At 38.5% G+C, this 13,375-nt stretch overlaps 1 protein-coding gene across 1 annotated transcript in view; it reads left to right on the forward strand.

The window, feature by feature from the left end:
* The first annotated feature begins 5,009 nt into the window (after positions 1-5,009).
* The window catches only part of LOC126163080 (succinate dehydrogenase cytochrome b560 subunit, mitochondrial-like), an 81,732-nt gene continuing 73,366 nt past the window's right edge, over positions 5,010-13,375 (forward strand). Inside the window, exons 1-2 of the mRNA XM_049919989.1 lie at positions 5,010-5,098; positions 5,177-5,233. Of these exons, the coding sequence (XP_049775946.1) occupies positions 5,082-5,098; positions 5,177-5,233 (74 nt within the window). The 5' untranslated portion in view covers positions 5,010-5,081. The remainder of the gene's footprint in view (positions 5,099-5,176; positions 5,234-13,375) is intronic.

The following is a 13,375-nucleotide window of genomic DNA, read 5'->3' on the forward strand; positions in this document are numbered from 1 at the left end:
GAAAACGAGGTACTAATATTATGCTTGTTTGTCTTTATTTGTATCTTATGGTATACAGTGACAATCACCCATAGTTATTTTGCCATGGTACACTTCCTCGTGCGCTTAAAAAATAGTTAGCAAACTTGTCTCGGATTTGTTTATCCGTGGAAGCAGCTTTCCTTGGTATATTCTGTGCTGCAGTGAAAACTGATTCTGATGCACTGTCATCTCGTCTCCAGATGCCTGGAATCATCTCACCTGTTTGTAAATCGTAGAAATCGAAGCTTCCATGTGGGGTGTACTGGTTCCTTGCCTCAGCATTTCGCCTTAAAAAATTGTGGAGACACACAGCTGTAAGTGTGACAGTTTTTGCCTTTTCCGGCTGTGGCAACATAGCTTTTTGTAAACATACGAAAAACTGAAGCCATACTTACTGCCGAATGTGTTCTCAACAACCATTCAGGCCCTAGAAAGTCTGTAATTAAAAACTCTCTCTTTTGAACCTTTAACATGTTTTCCCAGGTAGGGTTTCATGTTTTCCTGTAAGGGAAAAGCATCGTCTGCTACAAAAACATATGGTAGGTCCTTGTGCCACCTGATAATCATTCAGCTTGTGGCAAGTTAAGTTTCTTCTTGTTATTAACTCGCTTATGCTCGCGTTTTTGAACACACCACCATCTGATATTCTGCCTTGGCAACCGATATCTGCGTACAAAAAGTTGTAGCTGGCATCAACGACAGCAAGCAGCACAATGCTGAATGAACCTTTATAATTATAATATTCACTTCCACTAGCAACAGGGCACTGTCGCACGATATGTTTCCCATCAATTGCCGCGACACAGTGGGGGAAGTGAAGAATCTGTGAGAAAAAACATGCCAGTTTCATGCCAGTCGCAGGTATCTGAAAGAAAGAAATTTGATTTCAGGTTTTCGTACATTCGCCAGAGGGCATAAATGAAGATGAAGAGGTTGCGGCTGGACCTTCCAGTCCTCCACCACGAAAAATTGGAAGGATGGGAGAAAAAAAAATGCAACAACCCTACAAGATTGCATCTCAAGTATTAACTAAAGTGCTGCAAAAACAAGAAGAGAACAAGAACGATGAATGTAGTACATATGGGCGGTATGTGGCATCAGTGTCACGGAAATTACCAGGGTTAGAAAGAGCAAAAACAATGCCTTTGCTTAATGAAGTGTTAATGAAACAGCATGTAGCATATTTGGAAGGTTAGGAGTCGAAAGTGGTTATGAATGTTGCAGGGACATCATTACCAAGTAATAATTCCCCTGTTACATTTACGAGTTATGAGACAGTGATAACATAATTGAAGAAGTTGTGTTTGATGAGATATGTAATGTAATTGACAAATAATAACATTTCGAAAAGATGCTTATTTAACGATGTTTTTCATTTACTTACCTTGAAAAGCATCAAACTTTTCGTGTTTATAATTAAAGAAGATAATTGCTTTCAAAATCAGTCATTAGTTTATTGCAATATATGAAGTGTGATGGAGGTGAATTATTGTGCCATTAAGCGTCGGTAAAGGGCTATGATTCTTCTCTTTGCAAACTTGGTTCAATTTGTGCATGAAAGGAATTCTTCTGATGCGTTCCTAGCCGGGAAGCCCGGCGACCGGTGGACACAGGTAGTGCCTACGGGAGAGCGCCGGTCGCGCTCCTATGTCGGCACGCTGCACAGAGGGCAGGCCCCCAGAGGATTAGCGACAGGTGAAGACTCTGCATACATCAACATGCTGCAAAGTGAAGCCATGGACATTTGCACGTGTCCTCAAGGCATCGGAAACTATAAACTTAGAGCGAAAAACAGCTTTGCCACGATTCTAAGTAACGCGGACAGAGCGACGAGTTGAATAGCAACAGCACGACTTGGGTGTCCAAGAATCTCAAGTGGACGGGGAATTTTGGCCGTTTCCCGCGAGCAGAACACCTGGGAACGTAGCGGCAATACTCAAAGGGAGAAGTCTTGGTATATTTGTACAATCTGTCTCACACAGAGTATCACTCCCTTTTCCTCGCGGAATGCGACGGCAAGGAGGGAGGAAATTTTGTAAGGGACTTCTTCATTGGCAAGGATCTAATATTCGCTTTGAAAAATAGTACGAGCTACGTAATTTGCGGAAGGGCGGGACAAGACGCTAGGGGGGGGGGGGGGGGTGCGGCTCTCTCTCTCTCTCCAGGTGCGAGGAGCGCACTGGTATTGGGCATTCCGTATATTGCTTCTGAGGCAGGAGTTCACTCTTGACTGCTTCCGATAAGTCGCAAGGATCCTCTTATCGCTTGTCATGAGACGATGCACTTTGCATTCGTCGCAAACAGCGTAGAGAGCAAAGTTTGTTAGATCCAAGTAGGCGAGCTTCACTCACTGTGCGCGTTATCAAGAGGATCACATTTTGATTAACTACATGTCCGATGACGGTAGTACTGTTAGAACAGTTTTGAGCTTTGTTTAATGCAGTTTCGCGTAGGTTTGCACTTGCAGATGGACGCATACCGTCGTCCAGTAATGATAACTTCCAGTAGCAGGTTTCGGTCACTATTTTCAGCGTAGGACATGCTAGACGCTGTCAACTACGTCGCCGGAAGAGTCTTGATGCAGCCGCACGCAATCAGCCGACTCCACCGCAACGCCGACCACGCTATGAACATGGTAATACAGAAAACGCCCGATTTCCTAGCTGCGCATTCTTCTTTCGCTTTCTTCAATTCCTATGCAATGTGTTAGATGCTCATAAAGACGCAAGGCACAATACTCACCGTTTGCCGGTTAAGAAGTCATATATTCACCTTTTTTTGTTTTTTAATTCCTTCCTCATTTATTACACCAGGTCAACCCGTCTCGTGTAATTTATTTATATGTTAAATTAGAATGAAGTCATACAGTGCTTATGTTAAAAGGCAAATAAATACCAGGGCAGGCACCTTATATAATTCACTTGTTGTGAGCTCTTGGTGTCAATTCAATTCTGTCTGTCGTTTTTTTTATACTTTCTACAGTATCTGGCGAACCAAATTTTTTTATTTTTGTTTATCATTATTTGAATAATTTGTGAGTGAATGTTTAATGAATTTGATAAAATTTCAATAATTATTGCATATACAGTTTTATGCAGTTTCACTGAATAAACCACTTATATGTTGAACAACACTCCTTGCATTTCATTTATAGAATCTAAATAAAATTCACATCTCTTTCTCCCTCCTACGCGTGGTATCTTGCAACCTTTACATAATCCTTCAGTATTTCCACCAGAGCTCCACATACTTCAGATACTATTTGAAATATTGCTTGCTTCGAAAAGTGAAATAAATACGCAAGGCTCTGAAATGAATCTCCTGTTGCCAGAAATCAATTTTTGAAACATATGGTGATATCATATTTGCCATATATTCAAAATCGGTATATGACATTCGAGTGAAGTTACGGAAGCCAGAGCCTTCTTCCATACTCAGCTCACGTAGCAAGTTATTTCCGCCAGTTTCTCTATAGAATGTTTTTCTTCACCAACGACGAAGACGCCTTTATTTTGCTTGTGTAAACCTTCCGGCATTAATAATGCAACACCACATATCATTATTGTTTCTTCGACACCAGACATAACGAACACAACAATACAAGGAGCACTGCAGACGGCGTGAACACGGTGAACATGCAACGAGATATGTTTGCCGCCAGTGTGGACGAAAACGGAGACAAGAAACAAAGTCGGAAACATTCGCGAAACATCGCAGAAAACAATGTTTCCAACAGAAACATGTTCCCAGTGGCAGTGTGTACGCGGCTTTACATGCAAATAAAAAATCGTGTAATGTTTCAGAACACCCACTAAAGATGACTTGGCGAAGGGTGTCTGGTTGCACAAGTTAAATAAAAAAACGTAATGTGGAGCATACAAAAGGTGTTTTTCTCTTAAGCTACTGCAGTCTATATACAGCTGCTGCGAAAATTCCGCGACGAGAAAATTCTTAAGCCGAAATTTGCACAGTGGGGGTGGCATGAATATTGTCTGACAATAATAGTAGACTTTGAGTGACCAATGTGTCAATGGTAAGCATAAATTCTAAATTGTCGTAACAAACGCCGTAAGTGTGAATGCTGGGATAGTTCCCTTGATTAGGCCACAGACGACTTTCTACCCTATCTTATTTTGTTAACGTTTTTCTGTAATGTTTCTGACATGTCCGATACCAATGTACTGAGTTAGGACTGCCCAGCCTTTTCGATTGCTTGGGTCTATTGAAAGAAGACAAATGTTCTTGGGCCTCAACAATGTATTTCACGCTAAAAAAAAAAAAAAGAAAGGTATAGAGAGAGAGAGAGAGAGAGAGAGAAGAAATACGAGATGGACCAATGATGGAATAATATGTGGTGGGAGTTTCATATCGAAGGTATTCAATTTATCATAACTTCACATTAACGGATTTTCCTTTTTCTGTTCGTGTAATAGTACACCCCTGTACTAGTGGTCTATGACTGCATAAACAAATAAAATAAATATGTGTCAAACGGAAGTTCCAGCATTTTGAACCACAGATCAGGCTGTTATATACGACGGTATTACGACCTTGCTACGCGGCGCGGAATTCTGATTCAGTCTTTCGAGTTTTTGTGCCAGAAGTATCGTATCCTCATTTTTACCGTCCGTTAACTGTGCCAAGAGAGGTGTCATTGTGTTGAGTTTGTCAGAACACACTTCCATTATCCTGGATGCACGTCCGAATGGTATATACTACACAGTGGAAAAACAGACAAATTTCCATTTGAAGGTGACGCTACTTTCAGCTCTGTTCCGATGACATTAAGTGTGAATCACCGTCTGTCAATATTATGTCACATTTGAATTACATGTGTCGTTATTTTAATGTTTCGCAGTTTTTATACATGAATTATGAAAGAGACGTGGTCAAGCTCAGTCAGGGTTGTTGAGAATATTTGAATTTTGGCATACAATTGGTTAAAAACCGCCGAAGATCATTAATAAAAAAAAAAAAAAAAAAAAAAAAAGAAAAAAGAAGAAGACGCCAAACGTGTGTCACAGCTTTGATAGCGCTCAAGACAAAAACACAATAGGGCTATGGCATTGTGTTACAGGTAAATATTGACTAACGCTTATTTTTTTATATATCCAGGTTATGTAGTGTTCCATCTGATTTGATATATGTGTCACAGATTACTGGGAGGCAGGCAATTGTGTCGGAGCCTGGCACGCAATTTATACTCGCAGCCGTAAGTATTTCCGTTGTAATGTTGACGCAACAATACTCACTTATGAAAATACGCGACGGAGAGAGAGAGATATTTACATGTACTGTACTTTATAGTAAAAGGATTTGTTTACTGATTAAAAGTAGTGTTTGTCAGGAATAACAGAAGTTTATGTGTAAAGGGATTTTTATTTCACTGCTATGAATAACTGGTAAGAAATATATAGTCTCCACCCTCCGTCACACACACACACACACACATACCCTGGCTACGTTTGGAGACTCGCAAAGTTTTGAAAGCCTTGTTTCATAAGCTTTCATATGGGAGCTTTTCCGCGCCTGTCTTCAACAATGTATTTTCAAGCTTAGGATTGTGTCACATTCCTGTGGAACTGTAGAAGAGTGGGTATTAAGGAATACAGAGACATTGAAGTATCTACTGCTCATACCACAGACAGCAGAAAATAACAGTCTGATCTGTATATCCGATTAAGAACAGGAACACTGGGGCATGCAACAGGTTAACTAAAGAAATACAGGTCATAGAACCTTAATATATGTGCTTTATTAACCATATACTGCCAGGGTGCTATTCATATTCACGACAGATAAATTTACTCAAGTAAATGGAAAGAAAGCTGCTACTTGGGAAACACTGGTTTATTCTTTGTTCAAGATAGCTTCAGCAACAATACATATTGGTGGTGGGTATGTGTCTGTTCTAAGGCACCATAATTGGCCTCATTTAAACTCATCTGTTGGGAGAATAAATTTAGAGTTGGAATGGATGCTTGGATCAGGTATGGGGTCTCATATTGGTGTGGTTCCAGTTGGTTCTTATCAGTAGGTGGAATGATACCAGGCATGGCCTTCATCTCAACAGGAAAGAGCAGGAAAAACTGTTTTGTCTAATAGAAAATATCTTAAGGAAGCCACTATCATATGTGGTAAAGTACCACTGGTTACAAGTGACAGAATGGCAGTGTTTTTAGAGTGGGGGGGGGGGGGGGGTCTGAAACAAAATATGTTCTGAGACAGATTGAAAATAACTTTCACTTTGCTAAAACAAGTAGCCAGAAAGCAAATCTTAGTATACAGGTGCCAAGCAAACAGTCCCCAATTGAAATTGGAGGTGTTCTGAAATTTACAGAAAAATTGGGTCTATAAGGTTGTAATTCAGCCACTTCACAAAGTAGGCTATCCTTGTTGCATTAGAATTTCTGTGGACTTTGCTTATTTGTGCTGATGAATTAGCGTTGAGGAAACCAGTTGATATAATCTACCTCTCTGGACATCAAGTGACCACTGTTACAGGTATATCAAATGTTACAGTATTTAAATTAGGTATACACTCGCACACACATCCATCTGCACATATATGTGCGGATGGATGTGTGTGTGTGTGCGAGTGTATACCTGTCCTTTTTTCCCCGTAAGGTAAGTCTTTCCGCTCCCAGGATTGGGATAACTCCTTACCCTCTCCCTTAAAACCCACATCCTTTCATCTTTCCCTCTCCTTCACTCTTTCCTGATGTTTGATAAGTTAAAGCATCTTTGTTTGTTATATATACAATACTATATTATATTAGAGTAGATTATAGTATAGCTTATTGCATTAACTTTTAGAAGCTATCCTGGTGTAATTTGGTACACTGCCATGCTTAAAATGTATTCTATAATGTACTGACACTAGTTTATTTTATTATTGTAAAGTGATCTATAGTGAATAAAATTCTTGATTATTGGCTATAATATTGCTGTCATCAGCAAAGATAATTTTGTCATCATAAGTAACACTACTGGGAAAGTCATTGAGGTATAGAAATAGTATTGGTCCTAATATGCTACCTTGCAGAACCCTTATAGTAATGTATGTTGGTTCTGATAAGTGTTTTACTAAATGTTTAGATCTATTTGAAGTATGTGTTATCTCTACTCTTTGTACCCTATCTGCCATGTTTGATCGAAACCAGTCAATAGCTACCCATCTTATCGCTAATGATTCTAATTTATTTAATAGAATCTTGTGGTTGACTGTATCAAAGGCCGTAGAAAGATCCAAAAATATGCCCGTGACACACTCATCTTTATCAAGAGCATCAAGTACAACTTTGTGGATTCTACTATGGCTGACTCTGTATTTTTGCCGTTTCGGAAACCAAAATGTGATCCACTTAAAAGTGTATTTATTCAGGTAATTCATTAATCTGTCTTTCACAATTGCTTCTATTATTTTCGAGAATTGTGACAGCAGGAAATGGGCCAGTAATTGTCTATGTCTTCTGCATTACCTTTCTTAAACAAAGGTACAACTCTTGCCTGTTTTAACTGCTCTGGAAATGTCCCTGATGTGAACAGTTTTATTGACTTCATTCTCTGTGGTTGGAAGTAACATCATTGTATTTAGTGCAACATTACTTACAAGTGTTATATTTGTTTTGGGGAATTTTTGCTGTAGCTTCTCTGCAATGCTTGAAAAATGCTCTTTTACATAGTTTGCTAAGTGTTGTGGATCATTTATTACCTTATCCCCCTCCCTTAGCAATATGTTATTCTGCATTTGTTTGCCTCTCCCCATTTCCTTTGCTATAACATCCCACACGGTTTTTCCGTTATTCTCTGATTATATATTATTTTGTCGTTAAATGACTTTTTCGCAGCAATCAGCATTTTCCTATAGCTAGATCTCTTTGTATCTGTGACAGAAATTTAAGAATTCTTGATCGTTGCGCATCTTTTTCATGGGACTGAGGTGTTTAAGTGTTTGGGAGAACTTCTTAATACTTGCTGTTATCCATCAGTTTTTGTGAGATGTTGATACAGACATGCATACTTTTGGAATTGCCTTTTCAAAGTTCAGTTTAAATAATGTGGAGAATTTAGAGAATTTCATATTCACATTTGTTTCCTTATACTTCATCCCAGCTTTGTTTTGCTAGTGCTTTTGAAAAATCTTTTATTTTGATTTCTGATAGATGTCGTTTGTAGGCTAGTAGTTTAGGAAATGATTTGATGCCTGATTTTACTGTTGTTATTTGACAGAGATGGTCTGATAGCCCGAGATCTTTTAGAGCTACATCACATTTTTCCCTGTCCATATTTGTGGCCACATGGTCAATTACTGATGCAATCATTGTAATAACCCTTGTTGCACTACTTACAAATAGGGACATGCCAAAACTTTGAAGGATATTTATGAAGGTGCTGCTGGATTCATTTATGATATTGGTGTTGATGTTAATGTCCCCATACCGAATTACGTTGACCTTTGTACTTGAGACTTTATCTAGAACTTCTGTTAATTTATTGAAAAAAGTGTCCACACTGCCACTGGGAGATATCTACACATACACAAAACGATTAATTTCTTCATGATATCAAGTTAATTCAATAGCTGATATTTCAAAGTGTTTGTCTTCACTTACTGTACTGAGGTCATATCTTGATTTGAACTGTGTTCCTTTTCTGATATAAATGCATGATCCTCCACCCCTTGAATCAGTTCTGCAGTAAGTGTTTGCCCTTTCATACAATGATGATACTAGATGTTGGATTTCTGTGTCTCTACAACAGTGTTCAGCAACACAAACTTCTGTGCAGTTCAAAGATTGGAGCTCAACTTCTGATAGTTGTATTTTGTTTTTTATTGATTGCATATTTTGATGGAGGATTGTTAGTCTGTGAAATGCCCAATGTTACTCTTTCCAATGGTTTGTTTTTCTTTGTGACATCTGGTATGTGTGATATTTGAAGTGTTAAAATCTGTCTTGTGAGTAATTGTTTCAGTATTTTTTTAAACTGCTGGAGATACTCTTTAGGAAGGGGAACCTGTTGTCAGGATTTATCCTACCTATGACAACAGGTATTTGAATATGTGTGGCCTGAGATCCACCCTCTATACTTTCATGAATCAGCTGTACCAATCTTCCCTTCCCAGCCCTGTTTAGGTGTAGGCCATGCCCAGTGAAACCCCATCTGTTGATAGTCCGTACGGGCACCAGAGAAACATGAGCAAAGTTGGCTGTCCTAGGAGCCATCCCTAACCCCACATTGATTCGCATCACAGCTCCATCGAGGTGTTGTCAATCATGATGCCGATCATAGCTGATTGATTTAGGGGAGGGGACCAAACAGTGAGGTTGTTGGTCCCATCGGATTAAGGGAGGAAGTCGGCTGTGCCCTCTCAAAGGAACCATCCCGGAATTTGCCTGAAGTTATTTAAGAACATCACGGAAAACTTAATCAGGATGGCTGGATGCAGATTTGAACTGTTGTCCTCCCTAATACAGGCCCAATGTGCTAACCACTGCACCACCTTGCTCAGTTTGTGATGAAGCAAGCTGGGGTAATTTTACTTCCCCTCTTGTTTTGCCATCTGCCTTTCATATAAGAGAAAGGTTGGCCCTCAGTTTTAAAGAATTTAACACCAGATCTAATTTTATGCTTAGTTTTGTGTATGTAATTAATTTTCTAATTTATTTTGACTATTCCTAGTTAATACTTTCATTATAGGGTGAAATCAGTAATTGTTTCGTAACTTAAATTCGATTGTTGATGCATAAACAAATATAAATTCTGTACTAATTATAAACATTTGGAAGATGAAATACTAGTAATCTTAAAGTATCTATTTGGCACTATTCGAAAACATGTTGGCAAAACCAGCCCATCATTCATTCCAAAGTAATTAACACTTTTGTCAAAAGTATTGTTTGCATAATGATATTTGTTAATTTCAAGTTTTAAACAAATAATTTAGCATAACTCTTGCAGTAGAAGAAACTGTTAAAAAGACACAATTTTTCGATGTATTCAGTTAATTTAATTAGTTAAGTTTGAATTGTAATTTCTGTAAATTAAACAGTGAACAATGTGTAATTTCAGAGCCTATTGTTGTGATGATATATAAGGGCCCAATTTTTGGTCACAAGACAGTCAGTCCACGTCCGAGTTTCAGACAAGGAATCTGTGTTGATTAGAACGATAACAATGCATCAACTTAAATGTGGAATAAGTGTTACACAATTAGGTCGTGTGTAAAAAAAAATGACAGTGTCTGCTCCATACGTACCTGATTATTCTTCAAGAACTGTGAACTTTGTGGTTAGGTTTTACTGCTCATAGATGTTCAACAGTAAACTATTGTGGATGTTCGACTGCAACCTATTAATGAGGCTTATCGAAAGTTATACAATAGTGCACTGCCCATATAACTGTGCATTATTAGGGGGTTGTGAACAGTGAAATTAAAGTACTGTGAAATGCAACTGTGCACATGTTGGCTACATTAATTACAGTAGTCAGTGTTGGAATCCAAACCCATTTTTCAGGCAGTGTAGAAACGCAGTACATCAACACCAAGGATAACAAACGAAGAAAGAAACAAAGCAGGTGGAACCGCTACAAGTGTACTGAGGTGAGGTGGTGGTGTGGGATGATGTGGGGTGAGGGACGGAGAGAGTCAGGAAGGGGGTTGGGGGGTAAGCGGCTCGTGGAAGAGTAGGGAGCCCTCTGTGAGCTAGCTAAGGAGGGGACAGGTGGCAGATAGGTGGACACGTGATTTCGTAGACTATGGCATGAGGTAACAAACAGCATGCAACTAACTGATGTGGGAACAGAATTTGTATGCCGCCTGCCCCCTCTAACTGCAACCCCAGTAGGCCACAAATGGCTCTCCACTCTCCCAAGAGCCGCTAGAAGCTTCCTCCCCTCCAATCCTCTCCCTGCCTCCCGCCTTTCTCCATCCCTCACCCTACTCCACACCCCCAACCTACCCCAGTACGCTCACTGTGGGCCATGAAACAGCTGACAACTTTAGTATGTAAATGCTCTGAGACTGCTGTTGATAATACCTTTGTAGACAAATCTAGAGAAAAAAGTCATATCACAAAACAAATAGTAAATGGGCTATCTGATCATGATATGCACCATCTTATGTTAAATGTTGGAGCATGTCAGGATATAAAATATATTAAATCTGAGTACAGGAGGGTAATAAGTCAGTCAACAACCGAAAATTTTAGGAGACTGCTCAAAGACATGAACTCGATAGATGTTTACAATACTTCTGACTCAAATGGGAAATTCAGAGCATTCATTAGTAATTTTACTTTCTCATTTAAAATTCCCCCCCCCCCCCCCCCCAATCCCCAACCCCAACACACACAGGTAACTCGAGTCAAACAGAAGTCTAAAAATATACCATGAATTATACAAGGCATAAAGTATCATGTTGGACAGAAAGGAAGCTGTATCTACTATCTAAGAACAGCTCTGGTGTTAGCAGTGTAGTGCAATACAAAGAATAGTGCAGAATATTGAAGCAAGTAACCCAGAAATCTAAGCAGCTTCATTATGAGAAAAAGATAATAATGAATGAGACATTGGTGCCAAGTGCACATAGTGTTGCAAACCTCTTATATAAGTATTTTGTTTCTGCTTCTTAAACCAGTACTTTGTTTCTGTTACTGGCAGCTTTTGGTTATCAGGTCCAGTAAACAGTGTAGTGGAATGACACTTCTCCCAAAGAAGTAGAATTTATCATAAAATCCTTAAAATCAAAATATTCTTGTGATTATGGTAACATATCAATGAAGTTAATCAAAGAATGTTCAAGTGAGTTAAGTTCTATCTTCAGTTATTTGTGTAATCAATGTCTTATCAGTGGAGCATTTGCAGACTGGCTAAAATATGCTGAAGTTAAGCCTCTATACAAGAAGGGCGATAAAGAAACACCATCAAACTATCGATCAATTTCACTTTTGCAAGCTTTCTCAAAAATATTTTAAAACATTGTGTTCAAGCGTCTTCTTAAGCATCTGATTGTGAATAATATAGTGTCGAAGTCACAGTTTGGGTTCCTTAAGGGTTCCAATAGAAAGAAGGCCATTTACACGTACAATGGGACTGTACTTAATTCATTGGATAACAAATGAGAGAGTACTAGAATTTCCTGTGACCTGTCAAAAGCCTCTGATTGTATGAACCACAGCATTCTCTTAAGTGGGTCCTTCCAGATCAAAGGGACCAATATTAAAAAAGAGTCCCCACTCATCCATCTCAAAATAAAATGAAATTTAGAGTGAAGGTTCTATACGGTCTTTCATAGTTATATAGCAAATTTCAGTCCAGTATCTTCAGTGGTTCAATTTCTAGGGGCTTTTTAAAGAGAGGTTACTAACCTTCACATCGCATTCAAAGGTACAAATGTGCCAAGTTTGCTAGGCGTTTTTAAAAGTTCTAGCACACATTTGGTCATTTGCTTTACCATACATAGACAACTTTTTATGCTGATTTGCACCATGGCAAAAATTTGTGATTTAGCCACACCTATATATAGATACAAGCTTCTAAAGTGGTTAAAAAATTCATCTGCTATTCTGTGAGCCAAGGTTTGACCAACCACTGGTACTTTTCATATGAACACTTCACACCAAAACTTCAGAGAGTTATTCCTACCTGTAATGTCTATATATGGATCAGATTTAATGAACATTGGATGCCTAGAAGGAAAGATATGCATCTGCAAAGTGAGCCAAAATTTTCTATGTGCACAGATGGAAAGAGCATGCTTTACACTTTCAAAGCTATATTGTTTAATTTCTGGATCTTGCATATTGATGAGTAAGAATACCTATTCAAAAGTAGGGGAAATGGATTATTGATAAATACAAAAAATTAATACAATTTGAAATTGTAAATAAAAAATGTGTAATTGTAATGTCTTTAAATATAGAATTTGCCTGTGGTTTAGGGAATGTGACTATGCTAATAAGAAGTGTTTTCACGTTATTTTACAGTATAGAATATAACATAATAAAACCTCAGAAAATGCTCGTAAGATTGTAAAATCTAGAAGATCATAATGGAATGCTATGTTGCTTTGGAATGTTTTAGCCCTACAAAGCATGGTGGTGCATATATGCCCTGTCATTTAGTTTCTATCAGCATTATAAAGCATCAATAGTTTTTAAGGTTCTATCCTTGCAGCAGTGATACATTGCTGAATCACCAATTTCACTTGTTGCTTTCATTATTGGCAGTTTTCACTGTGTCAGTCTTCTGTGTGGTGTAATCTTTGGCATTGACATTGTACAATCTGAGTGTTGATTATTGAGTGCTTGTTGCTGAAGGTAAGCACTAAAACAATATGTTTTGATGGCCC

The sequence above is a fragment of the Schistocerca cancellata genome, chromosome 2 (genome assembly GCF_023864275.1).
Source record: "Schistocerca cancellata isolate TAMUIC-IGC-003103 chromosome 2, iqSchCanc2.1, whole genome shotgun sequence".
NCBI lineage: Eukaryota > Metazoa > Arthropoda > Insecta > Orthoptera > Acrididae > Schistocerca > Schistocerca cancellata.